Source organism: Bufo bufo, chromosome 6 (genome assembly GCF_905171765.1).
Source record: "Bufo bufo chromosome 6, aBufBuf1.1, whole genome shotgun sequence".
Classification (NCBI taxonomy): Eukaryota; Metazoa; Chordata; class Amphibia; order Anura; family Bufonidae; genus Bufo; species Bufo bufo.
In genome coordinates, this window is record NC_053394.1 from 327,784,879 (window position 1) to 327,811,178 (window position 26,300).

General features: G+C 44.2%; 1 protein-coding gene across 1 annotated transcript in view; it reads left to right on the plus strand.

The window, feature by feature from the left end:
- Positions 1 to 26,300, plus strand: part of LOC121003167 (fer-1-like protein 4) — a 144,940-nt gene that overhangs the window by 18,817 nt on the left and 99,823 nt on the right. The window contains exons 9-12 of the mRNA XM_040434794.1: positions 16,147 to 16,234; positions 19,782 to 19,898; positions 21,287 to 21,439; positions 22,292 to 22,475. Of these exons, the coding sequence (XP_040290728.1) occupies positions 16,147 to 16,234; positions 19,782 to 19,898; positions 21,287 to 21,439; positions 22,292 to 22,475 (542 nt within the window). The remainder of the gene's footprint in view (positions 1 to 16,146; positions 16,235 to 19,781; positions 19,899 to 21,286; positions 21,440 to 22,291; positions 22,476 to 26,300) is intronic.

Here is a 26,300-nt window from a genome sequence, read left to right on the forward strand (position 1 = left end):
TCCTTCTCCCAGGTGTCACCTATTTAGACTAATTGTCTCCCTTTATATTCCCTCCCATACTGCCCCACTTTGCGGTTTATACTACTTCCTGGATGAGGTGTTCACTGCTGGAGGCTGCTGCTGCTGTTTCCTCAGATAAGTCTTTTTCCTTTATTTGTGTTTCCTTGCTGGCTTGATTCTAGGCGACCCTGACTCTGTCCGTATTAAGTACAGGGAGCCGGTGGTCGTGTCCCCTCACTGTTATAGGGTTTTCAGGTGTCACACAGTATTAGGTACGTGGGCATGCAATCGTCTACCATAGAGACCCTTGCATGGGCATAGCAGTCAGGGAGAGCTCTAGGGGTTTTATAGGGCTCACCCATATGCTCCTTAGTTTGGGATCAAGCCAGTCGGATGTTTATTTATAAGTTCCAGCTTTCTGCAACATCATCCGTGACATTATAAACCGCCATAACCGTCTTAAGCATGGATCCGGTTTCAGCCTTTATTGACCGCATGCAAGGTCTTTCGCTGGAGGTAGCAGATCTCCATAAAACTGTGTCTCAGTTTCATGGAGTTTGTTCCGAGCCTAAGATCTCGCTTCCGGATACGTTCTCCGGGGGTAGTGAGAATTTTGTTCGCTTTCGAAAGGCTTGCAAACTCCATTTTCGCCTACTTCCCCATTCCTCTGGTGATGAGGAGCAGAGGGTGGGGATCATCATCTCGCTGCTCAGAGATAACGCTCAGTCTTGGGCCTTTTCGCTGCCGGTGAGGGCACGGCCCCTCCGATCGGTGGATTAATTTTTTGTAGCCCTGGGGCAGATATATGATAACCCGGATCATATTGCTCTGGCTGAATCTAAACTGCGTCTTTTATGCCAGGGTAAACAGTCCGCAGAGATATATTGTTCTGCATTTCAGAGATGGGCAGCTGATACTGGTTGTAATGATGCTGCACTCCGAAGTAAATTTTGCCATGGTCTTTCAGCAAGATTGAAAGATGCATTTGCTTTTCATGAGAGACCAGCCTGGTTAGAGTCTACCATGTCTCTAGCTGTTCGTATTGACAGGTGTCTTAGAAAGAGAGAGGAGACTACTCCTTCCTGTCCTTCCATTTGCTACTATTGGCAAGGTTGATGCGGAAATGGAAGGTTTGCCGTTTACTTGTAGTTCCCATTTTCTCCTACCTGCCAGGGTGGCGCTAGACAGCAAAAACATTGTTTGTGAGATTTTTGTAGATAGTGGAGCAGCTGTCAATCTCATTGAAAATCAATTTGCAATAACGCATGGTTTCCAGGTATACACTTTTGAAAAGGATATACCTGTTTTTGCTATCGATTCCGCTCCACTTTCTCAAACATCGTTAAAGGGCATAGTTTACAATATCCGTTCGACTGTGGGTGGCGCTCATGTTGAGGATATGTCGTGTTTCATCCTAAGTAGATTACCTACTCCTCTAGTGTTGGGGCTACCCTGGCTCACTAAACATAACCCCACCATTGATTGGCAAGCAAGTCAAATAAATGGTTGGAGTGAGTTTTGCAGAGAGAATTGCCTCACGGCGTCTCTTTCAGAGGTTTCTACCAAGACTGTACCATATTTTCTCTCAGAATTTTCGGATGTGTTTTCTGAGGGTGGTGTCCAGGAGTTGCCCCCTCACCGGGAGTACGACTGCCCTATTAATCTCATCCCAGGCGCCAAGCTGCCAAAATCACGTTTATACAATCTCTCCCAACCTGAAAGTGTCGCTATGCGTACTTATATCTCTGAGAGCCTGAGAAAGGGACACATTCGACCCTCGAAGTCACCTGTTGCCGCTAGTTTTTTTTTGTTAAGAAAAAAGATGGTTCTTTAAGACCTTGTTTGGATTTCAGGGAGCTGAACCGTATCACAATTCGTGACCCATATCCGCTTCCTCTGATCCCGGACCTGTTTAACCAGATTGTTGGGGGCTAAGGTTTTTTTTCTAAGTTGCATTTAGGAGGGGTATACAACCTAGTCAGGGTCAGGGAAGGTGACGAATGGAAGACGGCCTTCAATACCCCTGAGGGTCATTTCGAGAATTTGGTTATGCCCTTTGGTTTGATGAATGCTCCGGCCGTCTTCCAACATTTTGTGAACAGCATTTTTTATCATTTAATGGGGAAATTTGTACTGGTGTATCTAGATGACATTTTGATTTTTTCTCCTGATTTCAAGACTCATCGAGACCACCTACGTCAGATCTTGCTGATTCTGCAGGAGAATAAATTGTACGCTAAACTGGAAAAATGTGTGTTTGCGGTTACGGATATTCAATTTCTTGGTTTTCTTCTCTCCGCTTCTGGTTTTTGCATGGACCCTGAGAAGGTCCGCGCTGTGCTTGATTGGGAGCTTCCTGAGAATCAGAAGGTGCTGATGCGGTTTTTGGGTTTTGCCAATTATTACAGAAAGTTCATTTTGAATTATTCCTCTGTTAAGCCACTCACTGATATGACTAAAAAGGGGGTAGATTTTTACTCGTGGTCGGTAGATGCGCTTAAAGCCTTTTCTAGTATCAAAGAGAGTTTTGCTTCCGCTCCCATTTTGGTACAACCTGATGTCTCTCTACCTTTTATTGTTGAGGTGGACGCTTCTGAGGTGGGTGTGGGTGCGGTCTTATCTCAGGGTCTTTCTCCTGCCAAATGGCGACCGTGTGCCTTTTTCTCAAGGAAACTCTCCTCTGCAGAGAGAAATTACGATGTGGGAGATAGGGAGTTGTTGGCCATTAAATTAGCTTTTGAGGAATGGCGCCATTGGTTAGAGGGAGCCAGACACCCTATTACTGTGTTTACCAACCATAAGAATCTGGCCTACTTGGAATAGGCCAAGCGTCTGAACCCAAGACAGGCCAGATGGTCTTTGTTCTTCTCTAGGTTTAATTTTGCTGTCACGTTCCGCCCTGGGGTTAAAAATGTGAAGGCACATGCCCTGTCACATTGTTTTCCGCGAGGGGGGAACTTTGAAGACCCGGGTCCCATTTTGGCTGAAGGGGTGGTCGTCTCTGCTCTTTATCCTGATTTGGAGGCAGAGGTTCAGGCAGCCCAGGCAGAGGCTCCTGGTCTTTGTCCTCCTGGGAGGTTGTTTGTGCCTCTCTCTTTACGACAAGGTTTTTAAGGAGCACCACGATACGGTCCTTGCTGGGCACCCGGGGAGTAGAGCCACAGTGGATCTCATTGCTTGGAGATTCTGGTGGCCGGCTCTTCGTAAGACGGTTAAGGGTTTTGTGGCAGCCTGCGAGACCTGCGCTCGTGCCAAGGTCCCTCATTCACGGCCATCGGGTTCTCCCCTCCCGTTACCCATTCCTTCCCGTCCTTGGACGCATCTGTCCATGGACTTCATTACGGACCTGCCTCGTTCCTCGGGGAAGACTGTGATTTTGGTGATAGTGGACCGTTTTAGCAAAATGGCGCATTTCATTCCCTTTCCTGGGTTACCCATTGCTAAGACGTTGGCGCAAGCGTTTGTTGATCACATTGTTAAATTGCATGGCATTCCTTTAGACATCGTTTCAGATAGGGGCACGCAATTTGTTTCCAGATTCTGGAAGGCCTTCTGTTCTCGCTTGGGGATTCGGTTGTCGTTCTCTTCTGCTTTTCACCTGCAGTCGAATGGTCAGACCGAACGCGTCAATCAGAATCTGGAGACATATCTGCGCTGTTTTGTGGCGGACAATCAGGAGGATTGGTATTCTTTTTGTCCCTTGCTGAGTTTGCTTTAAATAACCGTCTCCAGGAGTCCTCTGATAAGTCACCATTTTTTGGTGCATATGGGTTTCATCCGCAGTTTGGGACATTCTCTGGAGAGGGGTCTTCTGGTTTACCTGATGAGGAGAGATTTTCCTCGTCTTTGTCATTTATTTGGCAAAATATTCAGGGTAATCTGAAGAGGATGAGTGAGCGATATAAGCGTGTGGCGGATAAGAGATGTGTGCCTGGTCCGGACCTGAATGTGGGTGATCTGGTGTGGTTGTCTACAAATAATATCAAACTGAAGGTTCCCTCCTGGAAGTTGGGTCCTAAGTTTATTGGGCCTTACAAGATCTTGTCCGTCATCAATCCCGTTGCCTTCCGTCTTGATCTTCCTCAGACTTGGAAGATCCATAATGTTTTTCACAGGTCCCTATTAAAACCTTATGTCCAACCCACTGTACCCTCCTCTTTGCCTCCTCCTCCGATTGTTGTTGATGGTAATCTTGAATTTCAGGTCTCTAGGATTGTGGATTCTCGCATTATCCGCGGTTCTCTCCAGTACCTCATTCATTGGGAGGGTTATGGTCCTGAGGAGAGGGTGACATTAAGGCCACTCGTCTCATCAGGGCTTTCCATAGGTCTTATCCTGAGAAGGTGGGCTCTGAGTGTCCGGAGTCCACCCGAAGAGGGAGGGGTACTGTCACCGCCAGTTCTGTGAGAAGGTCTGGCAGACGTTCTTCTCTACCTCTTGCATGACGTTCTTTGTTTTGGTTTCACTTTGTCATCTCCTTTCCTTCTCCCAGGTGTCACCTATTTAGACTAATTGTCTCCCTTTATATTCCCTCCCATACTGCCTCACTTTGCGGTTTATACTACTTCCTGGATGAGGTGTTCACTGCTGGAGGCTGCTGCTGCTGTTTCCTCAGATAAGTCTTTTTCCTTTATTTGTGTTTCCTTGATGGCTTGAGTCTAGGTGACCCTGACTCCGTCCGTATTAAGTGCAGGGAGCTGGTGGTCGTGTCCCCTCACTATTATAGGGCTTTCAGGTGTCACACAGTATTAGGTACGTGGGCATGCAATCGTCTACCATAGAGACCCTTGCATGGGCATAGCAGTCAGAGAGAGCTCTAGGGGTTTTATAGGGCTCACCCATATGCTCCTTAGTTTGGGATCAAGCCAGTTGGATGTTTATTTATAAGTTCCAGCTTTCTGCAACATCATCCGTGACAGCTGGATACAGAACAAACAAAATTGTATGGTAGGACAGCACCACTTACTTGAATGCCATCAAGAGACTTTGCGGCGGTGCTCGTGGCGTCAGGTCTCGGCCTCAGAGACCCCCAATATACCAGCAGAGATGAAGAAGGTCACGGCACTCCAAAAGCAAATTCAATGTGTTTTAATCCACCAAATGTTCAGCAGCAGCTGCTGAACATTTGGTGGATTAAAACACATTGAATTTGCTTTTGGAGTGCCGTGACCTTCTTCATCTCTGCAGCTGGATACAGAAAGGATATTACAGCTACTCTCCTTCTTCTGAGTGTCCATTAACTGCCGGACATCTGCAAGCCAGGATGGAATCGGATTCAGTCCCTCACAGCACAATCCTTCCACCATGCCAGATCAACACACTTCCTGGTTCACTCACAGGCAGCAGCATGAGTCATCATCTGTTTTGCATATTCAAATCTCAGAGTATGCTGGCTGTAGCTGCAAAACAGTGGCCTCTAGTGCCCGGAAAGCCAAATGACAGTTTAAGTACAGACATTATGCAGAAATAGTTATTTCACAATCTCACAGCTATTCGCCGTACCCTGTGGCTATTTTGCTGGGCGGTGGATAATGCTTCTAAACGGGCCTTTGAAGTCCCTCCCCTTTGCAGGTAGCAAACTTTTTGGCAAGCATCTGGATGAGATTATCTCTGATGCTACAGGAGGTAAAAGCACCCATTTGCCACAGAGCAGGACGCACTTCAACAGATCTAAAAAGCGTCCCTTTCGCAGCTCCTCCAGCCCGAAGCGGCCAATCGACAAATCTGCCCGGAGCCGAAGCGCAAGCCATCTTTCAAGCCTAGCCCTCCCTGGCATCCTCGCCAGCAGGGCTCCAAGCCCTATACCCCAAGTCCTCCTCTGCATGACTGGTGGCCTGTGGCACCCCTAGTCGAGTAAGAGGTAGTCTTCATCTGTTCCAGCATTTCTGACTAGCTCACGTCCTGGATGCCTGGGTGCGAGAAGTCATATCTGAGGGTTACAAACTGGAGTTTCGATCCCCACCTTTGCCCTGGTTTTTTCATTCGTCCCCTCTGACCTCCCCCTCCACAGCCCATTCCTTTTGTCAGGCTATTCTCTCCCTTCGGCAGCAGGGAGTTATTGTCCTGGTTCCGCCTCAAGACCATTTTCACAGATTCTACTCCAATCTCTTTGTAATCCCCAAGAAGGAGGGTACGGTACATCTCATTCTAGACCTCAAAGCCCTAAACTGATTCCTTTAGCTCCGCCGCTTCCAAATGGAGTTCCTGCGTTCGGTCATTGCATCCCGGGGGAATACCTGTCCTCGATAGACATTAAGGATGCCTACCTCAACGTTCCCATCTGCGTCGGTCACCAGAAATCTCTTCAATTCTCAGTGGGACCTTTTCATTACCAGTTTGTGGCCCTCCCGTTCGGTCTTGCCACAGCTCCCAGAGTCTTTACCAAGATTCTGGCCTCAGTCATGGCTCTGCTTTATAGCAGGGGGATAGTGGCGATTCCGTACTTAGACGATATCCTGATCAAGGGTCCGTCATTCCAGGCAACGGCGGACAGCCTGCGCATCGTCCGGGACACCCTGGAACGCTTCGGATGGGTTCTGAATCTATCAAAGTCATGTCTTCATCCATGTCGGCAGCTGATCTCTCTGGGCATGCTGTTCGACACCGATCGGGCCAAGATTTTCTTGCCCCCGGACAAACTGTCCCCTCTCCATCGTCAGATCCTCCCTTTGTTGCCGACAGCCTCTTCCCATTCGCTAGTGCATGAGGGCTCTTGGCCACATGATCTCTTTCTTCGAAGCAGTGCCCTATGCTCAATTCCATTCCAGGGCTCTTCAGCAGTGCATTCTGTCCATTTGGGACCATTCCCCACCCCCCGGATCGGCTCATCCGTCTCCCTGCCCCGACACGCCGAGACCTTTAGTGGTAGTTGATGTCTCCGATGCTGACGTCAGGCCGCTCCTTCCTTCCCCTCCGCTGGATAGTGTTGACGACGGACGCCAGTCTCCGGGGTTAGGGGGGAGTTCTCCAATCAATATTCTGGAATTGAAGGCGATTCGTCTCTCTCTGGTTCATTGGACAGACCGTCTCCAGGGGTATCCAGTTCGGGTTCAATCCGACAATTCCACTGCAGTCGCATATCTAAACCACCAGGATGGCACCTGGAGCCCGGCAGCCATGTCGGAACCAGCACTCCTGGGTGGAGAGCCATGTTCCAGCTCTGTCAGCAGTTCATATCCCTGGCGTTGACAACTGGATCGCCGACTTTCTCAGCCGAGAGAGACTCGATCCTGATGAATGGGCTCTGCATCCACAAGTCTTTCTCACGATCTGTGAGCGATGGGGTTCGGCCGGATGTGGATCTCATGGCCTCCCGCTTCAACCGCAAGGTAGAGACCTTTGTGGCGAGGTCCAAGGATCCTCTGGCTTGGGCATCGGACGCCCTTGTGATCCCGTAGACGCAGTTCACGTTTTCTTGCATGTTCCCCGCTCTTCCACTCATTCCGCGTTTTCTCAAAAAAATCTGGTCCAAAGGTCTGCCCATCATTCTCGTAGCCCCAGACTGGCCACGCAAAGTATGACGCGCATCCCTAGTCTCCCTCCTCGCCAACGAACCCGAACCCTGCCGTCTTCCCCTTTCGGGAGGACCTCTTGTATCAGGGACCAATCTTCCACCAGACCAATCTTCCACCGCTACATTTAACAGCATGGCTGTTGAAGCCGCCGTACTAAGGGCTCAGGGTTTCTCGGATGCTGTTGACCAGGCCATGATTCAGGCTAGGAAACCATCATCCTCCCGGATCTATCACCGGACAGAGAAGTCTTACTTTAGTTGATGTGAACACCACCAGTTGTCTCCCATTCGGTTCTTGTTCCCTTGACTCTTGTCCTTCCTGCAGTCGGGCATGGACTTGGGGCTGGCTATCAGTTCCCTCAAAGGGCAAGTTTCGGCCCTTTCCATTCTTTTTCAACGAAACCTGGCTTCGCTTTCTGCGGTTCGGACCGTCCTTACAGTCCTCCGTTGAATCCGTGGGACCTTAATATGGTGCTCAGCACTCTTCAGTCATCTTCGTTTGAGCTTTTGCAGCAGGTGTTCCTTCGCTTCCTGTCCTACAAGGTGGCCTTTTTGGTGGCAATAAATTCCATCCGTAGGGTGTCGAAGCTAGCGGCTCTTTCCTGTCGGTCTCCCTTCCTTATCCTCCACCAGGACAAAGTGGTCCTTCATCCTGTCCACTTGTCCATCGTGTCGGCATTCCATCTCAATCATTCTCCCTTCCTTTTGTCCTGCCCTGTCTCATCCTCATGAACAGTCGCTCCACACTCTGGATTCTATATTCGTCATTCCAGAGGGACCGAGACGAGGGCTGGCTGCCTTTAAAGTTTAAATTTCCCGATGGATTCATTTGGCCATTGTGGAAGCGTACCGCACCACTGACATGGCCCTGCCCTTCTGGGTTACTGCTCATTCTGCTCGGGCAGTGGGGGCCTCTTGGGCAGTACATCATGGGGCTTCGGCCCTTCAGGTCGTCTTTACACACCTTTTCCAAGTTTTACAGAGTACACACTTTTGCATCTTCTGACGCTTCTCTGGGGTGTAGAGTATTGCAGACGGCGGTTCTCTGATTGGCCGAAGGGCTTCTTCGTTATGGCCCACCCCTGGGACTGCTCTGTAGCGTCCCAAGGTCAAGCATGTGTCCCCCAATGATACGGATGAGAACTAGATTTGTGTACTTACCGTAATCTGTTTCTCTTCCGTTCATTGGGGGACAAAGCTCCCACCCATTTTCTCTGTCTGCGGGCCTCATCGTGGCCTACGTGATTCTGGGTTTGTACATTGTTTGGTTTTCCTGTTTTTTCTTTTGCTTCTCCTACTGCTTTTGCACAAACTGTTTTAGCTTAGTACCTGTAGGAAGGGTATAGCTGGAGGGAGGAGCTCACACTTTTGTGCTTAGTGTCGCCTCCTAGTGGCAATAGTTATACCCAAGGTCAAGCCTGTGTCCCCCAATGAAAGGAATAGAAACAGATTTTACGGTAAGTACAAAAATCTAGTTTTTTCTGCTCTGATTTTGTGTGGGAAAACCCCCGGTGTAATACAGAACCAGAGATCGGACAAATCTCATGCACAGTTTGCATTTTTCCTTAAATGCGGAAATCGACCTGTTGCAACATGTCAATTGTTTGTGCGATTCCACACCTTCGGTAGAGTGGTTCTTCCCATAGACTTCAATTGGGTTGTTACAATAAATAAAAAAAAACGTACAAAAAAACGCACCAAAACCACAAAAAATAGCGCAAATTTGTGCCCGTTTTTGGTGCAAATTTCATGCAGATTTTCTGCGTAGAAATCTTCACTGTGTGCAGCCACTAAGGGTAATTAGAAATATCATAGAACAGTTTTCTTGTTCCACGTCATAGTGAAAAAATAATCCCACATCCATCATAGGTATACATAGGTATACAAGTGTATTTCTCAACACACATCTGTAGTGTCCCACCAGGATAATACTAGGGGCTAATGAGTATGTCTTACCATGTTTCTAGTGTTTTATGTAGTTTTGCACTGCTTTATTTTTGTTTGCACTAAAGTACTGTAACTTTAAGTGTATATTGCTGAGGCTGAAGCAGATTTCTATTAGAACCTCTGAGGTGTTTTTCTAGAAGGAGGGCAAAGCTAAATTTGACATAGGCTTGCCTTCTCCATATTCACTGAGTACACGTCGAGTCTGTCAGTGAAGTGAAGTCCGTCCTGTCAGTAAAGTCAGTGGAGCCCAGTGGGACTGTCAGTGACAGCAGGGCACCCCAGAGAGAAGGCAGCAACTGTTCCCAGGTGTCCCTGCCTTCTAGATCGCTTTATACACAGGGCTCAACGAGCACTGTGTATACAGATCAGGAAGCGATATGCGCTTCCTATCCCGGCCCAATGGTCATGTGACCGCCGGGGCCGCGAGAGTGCAGGAGCTGTCAGGTTTTCCATAGACCTCGATCAGCCCTGCACTGAGGCTGTACAGCGCTGTATTATGCTGTACAGCCTCTCTGGGGGGTGTATTTCCCCTGTAACTGGCGCCACTATGTCAACCCCAGTTACAGGAGAAATCAATGGTGAAAAATAAATAAATTACCTTATGGGGGACGCAAAGGGGACGCAAAGTGTAAAATAAAAATTAAAATAAAGTATTTTATAAATAATAATAATAATAACCAATTAAGTAATTTAAAAAAATGTAAATAGAAAAAATAAAATAAAAATAGACATATTTGGTATTGCCGCATCCATGACGGCCGGCTCTATAAATATATCACATGATCCACCCCGTCCGATAAACACCATAAAATAAATAAAATAAAATGGTATCACAAAATGGTACCAATAAAACTGTCACCTCATCCCGCAAAAACTGAGCCCCTACATAAGAAAATCGCAAAAAAAAATAAATAAAATATAGCTCTCAGAACATGGAGACATTAAAACATCATTTTTTTTGTTTCAAAAATATACATATTAGGTATCGCCCCATCCGTAACAACCAGTTCTAAAAAAATATCACATGACCTAACCCCCCAGATGAACACAGTAAAAAAAAAAAGGCGCCAAAAAAGCTATTTTTTGTCACCTAACATCACATAAAGTGCAACACCAAGCGATCAAAAAGGTGTATGCCACCCAAAATGGTACCAATAAAACGGTCACTTCATCCCGCAAAAATTAGACCCTAAGGCCTCATGCACACGACCGCTGTGTGCATCCGTGGCCGTTGTGCCGTTTTCCGTTTTTTTTCGCGGACCCATTGACTTTCAATGGGTCCGTGGAAAAATCGGAGAATGCACCGTTTTGCAGCCGAGACCGCGATCCGTGTATCCTGTCCGTCAAAAAAATATGACCTGTCCTATTTTTTTGACGGACAACGGTTCACGGACCCATTCAAGTCAATGGGTCCGTGAAAGAACACGGATGCACACAAGATTGGCATCCGTGTCCGTGATCTGTGGCCGTAGGTTACTTTCATATAGACGGATCCGAAGATCCGTCTGCATAAAAGCTTTTTCAGAGCTGAGTTTTCACTTCGTGAAAACTCAGATCCGACAGTATATTCTAACACAGAGGCGTTCCCATAGTGATGGGGACGCTTCTAGTTAGAATATACTAAAAGAACTGTGTACATGACTGCCCCCTGCTGCCTGGCAGCACCCGATCTCTTACAATTAACCCCTCAGGGGCTGCACCTGAAGGGGTTAATTGTGCGTATCATAATCCCCTGTAAGAGATCCGGGGCTGCCAGGCAGCAGGGGGCAGACCCCCCTCCCCAGTTTGAATATCATTGGTGGCCAGTGTGCGGCCTCCCCCGGCCCCCCCTCCCTCTATTGCATTAATAACATTGGTGGCAGTGTGCGCCCCCCCCCCCCCGATCATTGGTGGCAGCAGAGTTCCGATCGGAGCCCCAGCGATTAAACTGGGACTCCGATCGGAAGTCTATGCCAGCCTCAGTGCCTCATCACATCTCCTGCCACAGTGCGCCGTGATTTGCCAGCCACACTGCCTCAACACATTAGAAGCCATAATGCCCCCTGACTATACCAGCCATGATTCCTCATCAAATTTACAGCCACAGTGCCCCCTGACTTTGCTAGCCAGATTGCCTCATCACATTAGCAGCCATAATTCCCTCTCACTATGCCAGTCTCAATGCCACCTGGCAACCACAGTGTCTCATCACATTGCAAGCCACAGTGTTTAATCACAGTGCCCGCTGACTATGCTAGCCACAGAGCACTATCATAAGTAGGGCCAGTTCACACCACTTATTCCCCCCCCCCCCCATCATTGGTGGCAGCTGAGTTCCGATCGGAGTCCCAGTTTAACCGCTGGGGCTCCGATCGGTAACCATGGCAACCGGGACGCTACTGCAGTCCTGGTTGCCATAGTTACTTAGCAATAGTAGAAGCATCATACTTACCTGCTGGCTGCTGCGATGTCTGTGTCTGGCCGGGAGCTCCTCCTACTGGTAAGTGACAGCAATGCGCCGCACAGACCTGATCACGGCCCCCTGTAAGAGATCGGGTGCTGCCAGGCAGCAGGGGGCAGTCATGTACACAGTTTGTAGTATATTCTAACTAGAAGCGTCCCCATCACCATGGGAACGCCTCTGTGTTAGAATATACTGTCGTATATGAGTTTTTACTATGTAACTCATATCCGACAGTATATTCTAACATAGAGGCGTTCCCATGGTGATGGGGACGCTTCAAGTTAAAATATACCATCGGATTGGAGAAAACTCTGATCCGATGGTATAAAAGAGACTCCAGACTTTACATTGAAAGTCAATGGGGACGGATCCGTTTGCAATTGCACCATATTGTGTCAACGTCAAACGGATCCGTCCCTATTGACTTGAATTGTAATTCAGGACGGATCCGTTTGGCTCCGCACAGCCAGGCGGACACCATGTCCGTGGATCCTCCAAAAATTAAGGAAGACCCACAGACGAAAAAACGGTCACATTTTTGCGGACCGTAAAAAAAAACGGTCGTGTGCATGAGGCCTAACTAAGAAAATCTGTCAAAAAATAAAAAAGCTATGGCTCTCAGACTATGGAGACACTAAAACATCATGATCTTATGGGGGAAGCAAAGTGTAAAAAAAATAAATATATAAATTAATTAAGTATTTTATAAAAAAAAAAGGTTTCACATGTAAAAAAAAATAAAAAATCCCCAATTAAGTAATTTAAAAAAAATGTAAATAGGAAAAAAAAAAGTATACATAATACAGGGAGTGCAGAATTATTAGGCAAGTTGTATTTTTGAGGATTAATTTTATTATTGAACAACCATGTTCTCAATGTACCCAAAAAACTCATTAATATCAAAGCTGAATATTTTTGGAAGTAGTTTTTAGTTTGTTTTTAGTTTTAGCTATTTTGGGGGGATATCTGTGTGTGCAGGTGACTATTACTGTGCATAATTATTAGGCAACTTAACAAAAAACAAATATATACCCATTTCAATTATTTATTTTTACCAGTGAAACCAATATAACATCTCAACATTCACAAATATACATTTCTGACATTTAAAAACAAAACAAATCAGTTACCAATATAGCCACCTTTCTTTTCAAGGACACTCAAAAGCCTGCCATCCATGGATTCTGTCAGTGTTTTGATCTGTTCACCATCAACATTGCGTGCAGCAGCAACCACAGCCTCCCAGACACTGTTCAGAGAGGTGTACTGTTTTCCCTCCTTGTAAATCTCACATTTGATGATGGACCACAGGTTCTCAATGGGGTTCAGATCAGGTGAACAAGGAGGCCATGTCATTAGATTTTCTTATTTTATACCCTTTCTTGCCAGCCACGCTGTGGAGTACTTGGACGCGTGTGATGGAGCATTGTCCTGCATGAGAATCATGTTTTTCTTGAAGGATGCAGACTTCTTCCTGTACCACTGCTTGAAGAAGGTGTCTTCCAGAAACTGGCAGTAGGACTGGGAGTTGAGCTTGACTCCATCCTCAACCCGAAAAGGCCCCACAAGCTCATCTTTGATGATACCAGCCCAAACCAGTACTCCACCTCCACCTTGCTGGCGTCTGAGTCGGACTGGAGCTCTCTGCCATTTACCAATCCAGCCACGGGCCCATCCATCTGGCCCACCAAGACTCACTCTCATTTCATCAGTCCATAAAACCTTAGAAAAATCAGTCTTGAGATATTTCTTGGCCCAGTCTTGACGTTTCAGCTTGTGTGTCTTGTTCAGTGGTGGTCGTCTTTCAGCCTTTCTTACCTTGGCCATGTCTCTGAGTATTGCACACCTTGTGCTTTTGGGCACTCCAGTGATGTTGCAGCTCTGAAATATGGCCAAACTGGTGGCAAGTGGCATCTTGGCAGCTGCACGCTTGACTTTTCTCAGTTCATGGGCAGTTATTTTGCGCCTTGGTTTTTCCACACGCTTCTTGCGACCCTGTTGACTATTTTGAATGAAACGCTTGATTGTTCGATGATCACGCTTCAGAAGCTTTGCAATTTTAGGAGTGCTGCATCCCTCTGCAAAATATCTCACAATTTTTGACTTTTCTGAGCCTGTCAAGTCCTTCTTTTGACCCATTTTGCCAAAGGAAAGGAAGTTGCCTAATAATTATGCACACCTGATATAGGGTGTTGATGTCATTAGACCACACCCCTTCTCATTACAGAGATGCACATCACCTAATATGCTTAATTGGTAGTAGGCTTTCGAGCCTATACAGCTTGGAGTAAGACAACATGCATAAAGAGGATGATGTGGTCAAAATACTCATTTGCCTAATAATTCTGCACTCCCTGTAGGTATCGCGCCATCCGTAACAACCAGCTCTATAAAAATACCACATGACCTAACCCTTCAGGTGAACACCGTAAAAAAAAAAACTGTGCCAAAAAAGCCATTTTTTGTCACCTAACATCACATAAAGTGCAACACCAATCGATCAAAAAGGTGTATGCCCCCCCAAATAGTACTAATCAAACTGTCACTTCATCCCACAAAAATGAGACCCTAACTAAGACAATCTGTCAAAAAATAAAAAAGCTATGGTTCTCAGACTATGGAGACACTAAAACATAATTTTTTTGGTTTCAAAAATGCTATTATTGTGTAAAACTTAAATAAATAAGAAAAAGTATACATATTAGGTATTACCACGTCCGTAACGATCTGCTCTATAAAAATGTCACATGATAGAAGATCCTTCTATCTTCATTCAGCAGGACCTGCGCTGACGTCACCATAATTACCACGTGGTGAGCGCGATGACGTCAGCGCAGGTCCTGCAAGAAGAAGAAAGAAGACTATAACGGCTGCACGATCAAGTGGATAAGGTGAGTATTTTTTTAAAATTATTTTTTAACCCTCAAGGGACATTTTACGTAGCATTCTGTATTAAAGAATGCTATTATTTTCCATTATAACCATGTTATAACGGAAAATAATAAAATCTACAGAACAGCGAACCCAAACCCGAACTTCAGTGAAGAAGGGTTCGGGTCTCGGTACCACATTCAGTTTTTTATCACGCGCGTAGAAAATGCATTAAAACACTTTGCACTCACGCAGAAAAAACTGAACAACGCAACGCAATCGCAGACAAACTGACTGAAATTGCGTGCACACTTGCACGGGTTTCCCGCAATGCACCCGCAACGCATCCGGACAAAATCCGTGACGCCCGTGTGCAAGGGGCCTTAGTGTTAGGTTCCAGTCTTACAGAGATCGCCTTGACGTTTGGCAGACAGGCCCAAATAATTTTGCACAAAATGTATTTGCCAAGAATCTCAAATTTACAAAATAAGCGTAGCATTAGCACCAGAATAATTTCTATTAATATGGCATTATTGTACTTTATTTGGTTTGCAGAGTGCTGTTGCATTGTGTTTTTTTCTTTGTGTTTCTAGCCATGGTAGCGTGCACCTGCGCATTGGGATGTGCTGACTTACCCCCCTTTTTCTTTGCCAACATAAAGTAGGCATATGGGGAATGTTAAGTATTAAATATTTTCTGAGGTATCACTTTCTGTTTTAAAAGCAGAGAAATAGAAATTTTGAAAATTGCAAATTTCAAAACATTTTGGGAAAATTTGGGATTTTTTAATAAATATAGGTGAAATATATTGACTCAAATTTTGACTATAACGAAGTACAATGTGTCACGAGAAAACAGTCTCAGAATGGCTTTGATAAGTAAAAGCTTTCTAAAGTTATTACCACATAAAGTGACATACTCAGATTTGCAAAATTAGGCCTGGTCAGGAATGGGGTAAATGGCTCGGTCTGGAAGTGGTTAACTCAGTCTCCTGCACCAATGACAGCCCACTTTCCACCAGTCAGGAACCTCTGCCCAAGGTGTGCCTTGAGGAATTATTAGTCCTAACATCTGATGTGTGAATCTGGTGAATGCTGCACTCTTCATGTGGCGTTTGGTTAGGAAATAGACACTAGAACAGATCAGTACAATACCGGATAGACATGAACTTCTATCTGATATCCTATGGTGACACTAATCAAAAATGCCAACCCTACTTAAAAAATGCCAACCCTATCACTTCTACACATTATAAAATGGGTTTGTAAGAGCTGTTGCTTTTGGTGATTGGTTTGCTAACATTCATGCTGCAGATGTTGAAGAAAAATATAACTTGATATTGAAGATACAGTAACTAATGTTGTATTTGCAGGCAGTACTCTCTCAATGCTGGAAAGAAAACCATGGCTCGACCCAACAACCTGGATCGTTGCAGGATAAAATCTCTCCCCCATAACATTGTAAGTCTGTTTCTGCTTTCTAGGAAACAATGGGCAGTCAAAAGGAGATCAACTGGACAACCAAACCAAAAAGGAAAATGGGTCAGAAAAAAAACCCTTTTACCATTAGATGTAACATATACCGCATTTTAAAGGGTTTCTGTCACCCCAATTTTCGCTATTAAACAGGCTGACATTATAGATGTGAAAATGTCACCTGAATTTAACTCTCCATTTCTTTTATTTAAGTATGCCCCCATTTTCGTGTAATTTTAACTTTTATTATATGCAAATGAGCCTCTAGGAGCAGGGGGCGTTGCAACTGCTCCTAGAGGCTCCGTTTGCCCACCTCATTTTCACGCCCATTCAGTATTAGGCGCAGGCGCAGTGAGAAAGCCTGGCTGCTGGCTTTCTCACTGCGCCTGCGCCGAATACTGAACGGGACGGCACAGACGCGAGATCTACACGGCAGACGGTGCCAGCAGGAGAACCAACGCTGACCTGGCCCTGTCAATCATGACAGAAGGGCGTGGAAATGAGGTGGGCAAATGGAGCCTCTAGGAGCAAGTGCAACTCCTCCCCTGCTCCTAGAGGCTCATTTGCATATAATAAAAGTTCAAATTACACGAAAACGGGGGCATACTTAAATAAAAGAAATGCAGAGTTAAATTCAGGTGACATTTTCACATCTATAATGTCAGCCTGTTTAATAGCGAAAATTGGGGTGACAGAAACCCTTTAAGAACCGTTCTGGTAACAAAGCTCTATTTTTTACAATTCCTAATCTTCTTATGCATTCAATGATTATTAAATTCCAAACATATGGATCTTAAAGAGGTTTTCAAAACACTTTTTAACTGATGACCTATCTATCCTCTGGATCAGTATGGGACTGGTGGGGTCTGACATCAGGACCCCCGCTGATAAGCTGTATAGCGGCTGTGCTGGGTATCGCGCTCAGCCCTCCTTACTTCAATGGGGCTGAACTGCAGCTAGACCCTTTGACTCATAAACGTGATGTTCCACAGTTCCTGTTGAGCCCTACGGGTGACAGTGCTCTATGGGAGAATAAGGCAAGTGGCTTACACTGTAATATTAAGTGAAGGCTTAATAAAAGTGTAACAAAAAGTAAAAAAAGATAAAAATAAAATATATACAGTCAGGTCCATAAATATTGGGACTTCGACACAATTCTAACATTTTTGGCTCTGTATGCCACCACAATGGATTTCAAATGAAACGAACAAGATGTGCTTTAACTGCAGACTGTTAGCTTTAATTTGAGGGTATTTACATACAAATCAGGTGAACGGTGTAGGAATTACAACAGTTTGCATATGTGCCTCTCACTTGTTAAGCGACCAAAAGTAATGGGACAATAGGCTTATCAGCTGTTCCATGGCCAGGTGTGTGTTATTCCCTCATTATCCCAATTAGAATGAGCAGATAAAAGGTCCAGAGTTCATTTCAAGTGTGCTATTTGCATTTGGAATCTGTTGCTGGCAACTCTCAAGATGAGATCCAAAGAGCTGTCACTATCAGTGAAGCAAGCCATCATTAGGCTGAAAAAACAAAACAAACCCATCAGAAAGATAGCAAAAACATCAGGCGTGGCCAAAACAACTGTTTGGAACATTCTTAAAAAGAAGGAATGCACCAGTGAGCTCAGCAAAATACCTGGCAGACCCTGGAAAACAACTGTGGTGAATGACCGAAGAATTCTTTCCCTGGTGAAGAAAACACCCTTCACAACTTTTGGCCAGATCAAAAACACTCTCCAGGAGGTAGGTGTATGTGTGTCAAAGTCAACAATCAAGAGAAGACTTCACCAGAGTGAATACAGAGGGTTCACCACAAGATGTAAACCATTGGTGAGCCTCAAAAACAGGAAGGCCAGATTAGAGTTTGCCAAACGACATCTAAAAAAGCCTTCACAGTTCTGGAACAACATCCTATGGACAGATGAGACCAAGATCAACTTGTACCAGAGTGATGGGAAGAGAAGAGTATGGAGAAGGAAAGGAACTGCGATGATCCTAAGCATACCACCTCATCAGTGAAGCATGGTGGTGGTAGTGTCATGGCATGGGCATGTATGGCTGCCAATGGAACTGGTTCTCTTGTATTTATTGATGATGTGACTGCTGACAAAAGCAGCAGCATGAATTCTGAAGTGTTTCGGGCAATATTATCTGCTCATATTCAGCCAAATGCTTCAGATCTCATTGGACGGTGCTTCACAGTGCAGATGGACAATGACCCAAAGCATACTGCAAAAGCAACCAAAGAGTTTTTTAAGGGAAAGAAGTGGAATGTTATGCAATGGCCAAGTCAATCACCTGACCTGAATCCGATTGAGCATGCATTTCACTTGCTGAAGACAAAACTGAAGGTAAAATGCCCCAAAAACAAGCAGGAACTGAAGACAGTTGCAGTAGAGGCCTGGCAGAGCATCACCAGGGATGAAACCTAGCATCTGGTGATGTCTATGCGTTCCAGACTTCAGGCTGTAATTGACTGCAAAGGATTTGCAACCATGTATTAAAAAGTGAAAGTTTGATTTATGATTATTATTCTGTCCCATTACTTTTGGTCCCTTAACAAGTGAGAGGCACATATGCAAACTGTTGTAATTCCTGCACCGTTCACCTAATTTGGATGTAAATACCCTCAAATTAAAGCTGACAGTCTGCAGTTAAAGCACATCTTCATTTCATTTCAAATCCATTGTGGTGATGTATAGAGCCAAAAATGTTAGAATTGTGTCGATGTCCCAATATTTATGGACCTGACTGTATATATTTAAATAACCCTGCTTTCCCTATAATAATAAATAAACAATAGAAAAAATTAAAGATCATTTGCACCGCTGCGTCCTAAAATGCCTGTACAAATAAAATGTATTCATATTTATCCTGTATGGTGAATGTCGTAATAAAAAAAAATATTAAAATGGCCAATTTGCCATTTTTCCAGCACTTCATCTTACAATAAAATTCGATAAAAATCTATCAAAAAGGCATACACACTCCAAAATGGATGAATAAAAAATAAAGACTGTCCTGCAAAAAGAAGCCTTCACACCATTCTGTAGATTTACATATAAAAAATTATGTAGGTCAGAATTTGGTGATGCAGAGAGAAAAAAAAAATTTCCAAAGTTTTTTTTCCCCCAGTATTAAAACGCAAAGAAAACTATATAACTGTGGTATTGCCATAATCATAATGATCCATTGAATGAGGGTAACAGGTCAGTTTTACTGCATAGGGAACGCAGTAGAAACGAAACCCATAAAACTGTGGTGGAATTGCGCTTTTTTTTTTCAATTTAACCCCATTTGTAATTTTTTTTCAGCTTCGCAGTACATTGTATGCATTATTAAAAGGTGATATTAGAAAGTACAACTTTTCCCGCAGAAACCGCCACCAAATACAGAAAATCCAAAGGTCCTGAAAAGGGTTAAGACTTGAAAATGTGATGCCGTCTTAGGTTAAATTTATATAGAAAATTATGAAGGGTTCTCAAAATTATTTTTAAGTAATGTTATTTAATATATTTACGCTTTAGATTGTCTATGCAAAGCAAGCAATGAGAGCAAGTCGGAAAGTGACCAAGCACAATGTGAAGGAGAAGATTAACGATGCCAAGAAAATTCTCGCAAAAGTCAGATTCTTGGCTAAAGAGGTACATTTACCTTTAACTAGTAGAAGTGTGTCCTAGCTTTGAACTATTTGCTTTCATTGAATCTGTATTGTAAACTGAATGTACGTGTGAGCTATTGGTGTTGTGCATGTGAGTTTGCTCAGAGATTTGCAGCATAAATGTTCATATTGATTTTACCCAGCAGTGGCATATTTGTACAGCAGTATAACCAACCCTGGAGATTGTACTTTTAATAACTTATTAGCATTGCGACATGTAAGGATTAGAGCTTTTAAACAATGGTTGTGAATGTTCATGGGAAACCTAAATGTTTTTGAAAAAAAAAAAGTTTTATTTTAAGGTGCATTATCTTATTATAATGTCATCACTGGAACTGAAGCAAATAATAATTGACCAGGGTATGAGAAACATTTATCAAACTTTCAGACAGACAGGACTTTTTGTCTGGCTGAAAGCTGGCATTAATGTCGCAAAACTAACGTCATCCCTGTCGGATCCCATTTAGTGATGAGCGAAGCGAGCTTCAGATGCTAAACTTCGAATTTAATACTGTACGGAGATCCGTCTCCGTTAATATGTATGGGCTCCAATGAACTGAAGTCAGTTATTCGTGAAGTCACATGTGACTTCGTTGAATAACTTCGGTAGTTGATTTTTAAAGTGGAAAACCACTTTGAAACTTGAAACCGAACTCTGCTTCGGTTGGGAGGTACCAGTCGGAACCACAGCCGAGTTCTAAAGTGGTTTTCCACTTTCTACAGATCTCCATACAGTAATAATCCAAAGTTTTGAACGAAGCGACTTCTGATGTAGTATCTGAAGCTTGCTTTGCTCATCACTATTCCCATTATAGTGAATGGGGATCCAGCAGCGCAAGGCTGTGTCCAGCTGTGCCAAATATGGTGAATTCCGGTAGTCAGTTCTCCTGCTGGAACAGAATACTGGAGTTCAATTTGAGAGTTGAACATAGCCTTACTGCAAGAGCAGTGAGACTATGGAGCTCTCTGCCTGAGAAGGTGGTGATGGTGAATTCACTAAAAGAGTTCAAAAGGGGCCTGGATGTATTTCTGAAGGGTAAAAGTATTACAGGTTATAGTTACTAGATTTCTGGAGCAGGGTTGTTGACCCAGGGAATTACACAGATTTAGAGCAGAGAAGATTTTTTTTCCCCATAAGATGAGGAAAATTAGCTAATTGGGGAACGGGGGTCTTGCTTGGATCAACACTGCTGGGTAATAGGCTGAACTGGTTGGACGTATGTCTTTTTTCAGCTTACAGCGTGTTACAGTTTTACCCATCATACAACAGTGTACACTTCAATCACAGAATACATTCTCCAACAACCGCATGCACAATGTAGAGTTTTTCCTCTAACATAAGGTTGACACCATAATTTCTTTGTTTTACAGCCACAGTGCACACTTCCAGATGTACTCATATGGATGTTCAGCAATAACAAGAGAGTGGCATATGCACGGATCCCAGCTCAAAATATCCTCTACTCCGTAGTAGAAGAAGAGAAAGGGAAGGACTGCGGCAAAATCTCTACAATATATTTCAAGGTGAAAAAATAGTCGTATGGACCTGAAAACTATTTCTATCTTTTAGACCTAGTATTTTTCACAATTTAGATGGGAAATTTCTAATTCTGCAAAGTGCCATTAAACAAGTCTTTATATGGCTACAATAGTAGAAAATTGCGGCACACAGCTTCTTAGACTTGCAATTATTCAAGGTTTTATTGTATAGTATCACTTTACATCGTTAACATGATCCAGTTACAGTCCCCATATCATAATGGTAGTCAGGTGCACCCTACCACAATTCCTTCCAGATTTTGACCGCTGAAGAAGGCCATTCTGGCCGAAACGTTCGGTCATCATACTTACCGATTGTGACTACCATTATGATATGGGGACTGTAACTGGATCATGTTAGCGATGTAAAGTGATACTATACAATAAAACCTTGAATAATTGCAAGTCTAAGAAGCTGTGTGCCGCAATTTTCTACTATTGAGTTACGACTACAAAGTCCTTGCGGGCACCAGCCAATACGGAGTGCGGTACTTCACTTAGTGAATACTTCACATTGAAGAAAAAAAATAAAAAATAAAGTTATGGTGCTCAGAAGGTGAGAATGAAAAAAGGCTGCTCCTTAAAGGGACTAAGCTCCTGTGCTCCCTCTAGTGTTTTTTGTGAGCAGATATAATGTTTAAATCTTGGTATATGAAGTGGGTTTGACGCTTGGTATCAGAAAAATAAAGCTTTAACTACAATGTAGATACTAAACACTATTTATCTAGACTGGGATTTTCCCTGCAGCCAGAGGAATGCCCATAGATATGCTGAGGTGCACGTCTCGGCATAAAATTTTCATTCAAACATGACAATAACTTCATTATATATGTTCAGATCCCAGGATCATACAATGGAGAAATCTTTGCAAAAGCAGAACTCTATCTGTGGCTTGGTGTGACTAAATATGCAAAAAACAGCACAGCAGATCTACCCGAGGATTACAGGCTCCTGTATGAAAGAGATGGACAACTAGTGGAGTCTCCAACCCTAAATCCACCTGTCCTGCTGCAGAGGGATGGTAAGAGAGCAAATTCAGTTTAGTGACATCAAATGAAAACATAAGATGTATGAATATAAATGTTCAGGGGTTTTGATGCAGTTTCTGATGCCAAAACCAGGAGGGGATTAAAAAAAGAGAAATCGGATCCGTCCTTAAAACTTTCCTTACTCTTCTGATCCACACATGATGTTGGCTTCAAAAACTGCATCAAAAAAATCTTAACGTGAGGCTGTACTATAACTATGGGTGTTTAGTATCACCGGCGATTAAACATTATATTTATAGTTAGTGGATGAGGTATAATTTACTTTGCTTTTGGTGGCTGATACCAATGTTATGTGCATTTAGGCTAAAATATTAGTTATGTTGTGATAAGATCATCAGTTAAAGAGGACCTAGGCTGTAACCTTATCTGATTTGTGTGTTTTAGTTACTACTTGCATTCCCCCATGTAATAATTCTGGAGCATCTTTTCTTATGACTCTATGCCATTCTTTTATCATTCCTGCTATAACTTAATTGCTAGGAGTTTGCAATGAAGGGATGGGGATGTGTCACTCCACAGTCTGACACTGGAAGCACTGATTAACCCCTTAAGGACACAGCCCTATTTCACCTTAAGGACCAGGCCATTTTTTGCAAATCTGACCAGTGTCACTTTAAGTGCTGATAACTTTAAAACGCTTTTACTTACCCAGGCCGTTCTGAGATAGTTTTTTTGTCACATATTGAACTTCATGACACTGCTAAAATTTGGTCAAAAAAGTACTTACGTAATAGAGGCTTACGTAATAGAAACCATCCAAAAATGACCCCATTTTAGAAACTACACCACTCAAGGTATTCAAAACTGATTTTACAAACTTTGTTAACCCTTTAGGTCTTCCACAAGACTTCATGACAAATGGACATAAAATTTAAGAATTTTGATTTTTTGGAAAATTTTCCAATATAATCAATTTTTTCCAGGAACAAAGCAAGGGTTAACTGACAAACAAAACTCAATATGGGTTGCCCCGATTCTGTAGTTTGCAAAAACACCCCATATGTGGTCCTAAACTACTGTTTGGCCAAACGGGAGGACATAGAAAGAGGGGAACGCCATATGGGTTTTGGAAGGCAGATTTTGCAGGACCGGTTTTGTTTATACCATGTCCCATTTCAAGCCCCCCGTTGCACCCCTAGAATAGAAATTCCAAAAAAGTGATTCCATCTAAGAAAGTACACTCTCAAGGTATTCAAAACTGGGTTTACAAACTTTGTTAACCCTTTAGGTGTTCCACAAGAGTTAATGGCAGATGGAGAAACAATTTAGGAATTTCTATTTTTTGGAAAATCTTCAATTTTAACCAATTTTTTCCAGTAATAAAGTAAGAGTTAACTGCCAAGCAAAACTCAATATGGGTTGCCCTGATTCTGTAGTTTTCAAAAACACCCCATATGTGGTCCTAAACTACTGTTTGGCCAAACGGGAGGACATAGAAGGAGGGGAACGCCATATGGGTTTTGGAAGGCAGATTTTGCAGGACTGGTTTTGTTTATACCATGTCCCATTTCAAGCCCCCCGTTGCACCCCTAGAATAGAAATTCCAAAAAAGTGACTCCATCTAAGAAAGTACACCCCTCAAGGTATTCAAAACTGGGTTTACAAACTTTGTTAACCCTTTAGGTGTTCCACAAGAGTTAATGGCAGATTTTTTGGAAAATTTTCCATTTTAACCCTTACTTTATTACTGGAAAAAATGGGTTAACAGCCAAACAAAACTCAATATGGGTTGCCCTGATTCTGTAGTTTGCAGAAACACCCCATATGTGGTCATAAACTACTATTTGGCTAAACAGCAGGACATGGAAGAAGGGGAACGCCATATAGTTTTTGGAAGGCAGATTTTGCTGGACTGGTTTATTTACACCATGTACCCTTTCAAGCCCCCTGATGCACCCCTAGAGTAGAAACCCCATAAAAGTGACCCCATCCAAGGAAACTACAGGATAAGGTGGTTGTTGTTTTGGGACTATTTTAGGGTAAATATGATTTTTGGTTGCTCTATATTACAAGCAAGGTAACAAAAAATGTAAATTCTAAAATTGTTTCTATATTTGCCATTTAGTTTTGTGAAACACCTAAAGGGTTAGCAAAGTTTGTAAAGTAACTTTTGAATACCTTGAGGGTGTAGTTTCTTAGATGGGGTCACTTTTTTGGAGTTTCTAGTCTAGGCTACATCAGAGGGAGCTTCTAATGGGACATGGTGTAAATAAACCAGTCCATCAAAATGTTGGCCAGGGACGATCCGGGCGCCTCCAATTCCCGAGGTATCCGGCCTGCTCTTTCCCGGTCCGAAAAGATCAGGTCCTTGAGGACTACCTTATAGAATTGGAGGAATGTCCCTGTGCTGCCAGCGCTTCAGAATAGTACAAAAGGGTTGTACAAGGCAACCTGTACCAAGTAGACCGCAACTTTTTTGTACCATGCCCGGGTTTTGCACATAGCGTTATATGGCTTGAGGACTTGATCAGAGAGATCAACTCCTCCCATATAGCGATTGTAGTCGACGATACAATCGGGCTTGAGGACCGTTGCCGCGGTACCTCGCACAGGGACAAGGGTGATGCCATTACCGTGGATTGTGGACAGTACAAAGACATCCCTCTTGTCCTTATACCTGACCAGCAACAGGTTTCCACTGGTAAGGGCACGGGTCTCACCCCTGGGGATAGGTACCTGGAGGGGGTAGGCAGGGAGGCCACGCTGATTTTTCCGCACAGTCCCACAAGCGAACGTGGATCTGGCGGCGAGGGACTGGAACAAGGGGATACTAGTATAAAAGTTATCCACGTACAAGTGGTAACCCTTATCTAGCAGTGGGTACATAAGGTCCCACACGAGTTTCCCGCTAACACCTAGAGTGGGGGGACATTCTGGGGGTTGAATACGGGAATCTCGCCCCTCATACACATGAAATTTGTAAGTGTACCCTGAGGCACTCTCACAAATTTTGTACAGCTTTGCGCCATACCTCGCCCACTTAGTGGGAATGTATTGGCGGAAACTGAGTCTCCCCTTGAACGCAACGAGAGACTCATCAACCGCGACCTCCCTAATAGGTACGTAGGCCTGCGGAAATTTGGCCCCGAAGTGATTGATGACCGGCTGTATCTTATACAGATGGTCATAGGCAGGATCACCTCGGGGGGGACATGCTGCATTATCTGAATAATGCAGACATTTCCGGATGGCCTCAAACCGGGAGCGTGTCATGGCCATACTGTAGAGTGGGGTCTGGTAGAGGACGTCCCCACTCCAGTATTGCCTGACACTGGGTTTTTGCACTAGACCCATGTGCAGCACGAGGCCCCAAAATGTCCTCATCTCGGCTGCACTGACCGGCGTCCAGCCACCGGGTCTAGCCAAAAACGAGCCCGGGTGTTGAGTGACGAACTGTTGGGCGTACAGGTTCGTCTGCTCCACCATCAGATTCACAAATGGGTTACTGAAAAAAAAACTAAAAAAGTCAATTTCAGTAAACCCCACTGTGGGAATCTGGATTCCTGGATTGCCAACAAAATCCGGAATCTCGGGCTCAAAATCCACTGGGGGACACCAGCTAAGTTCACCGGCAGGGGGCTTCGGTGGGCTTATTTGGTGGGCCGGGAAACCAGTATGAGCCCCAGGGCGGCTCGTACTAGGGTGGGCCACAGTGTCCCTAGCATGTGGGGTTCCTGGCTCCGCCTGGCGGCGTCTCCGCCGCCTTGGGGGCTCATCGTCATCAGTAGTGTTGAGCGCGAATATTCGAATTGCGAATTTTTTTCTCGAATATCGTAATTTCGAGATTTCGCGAATAT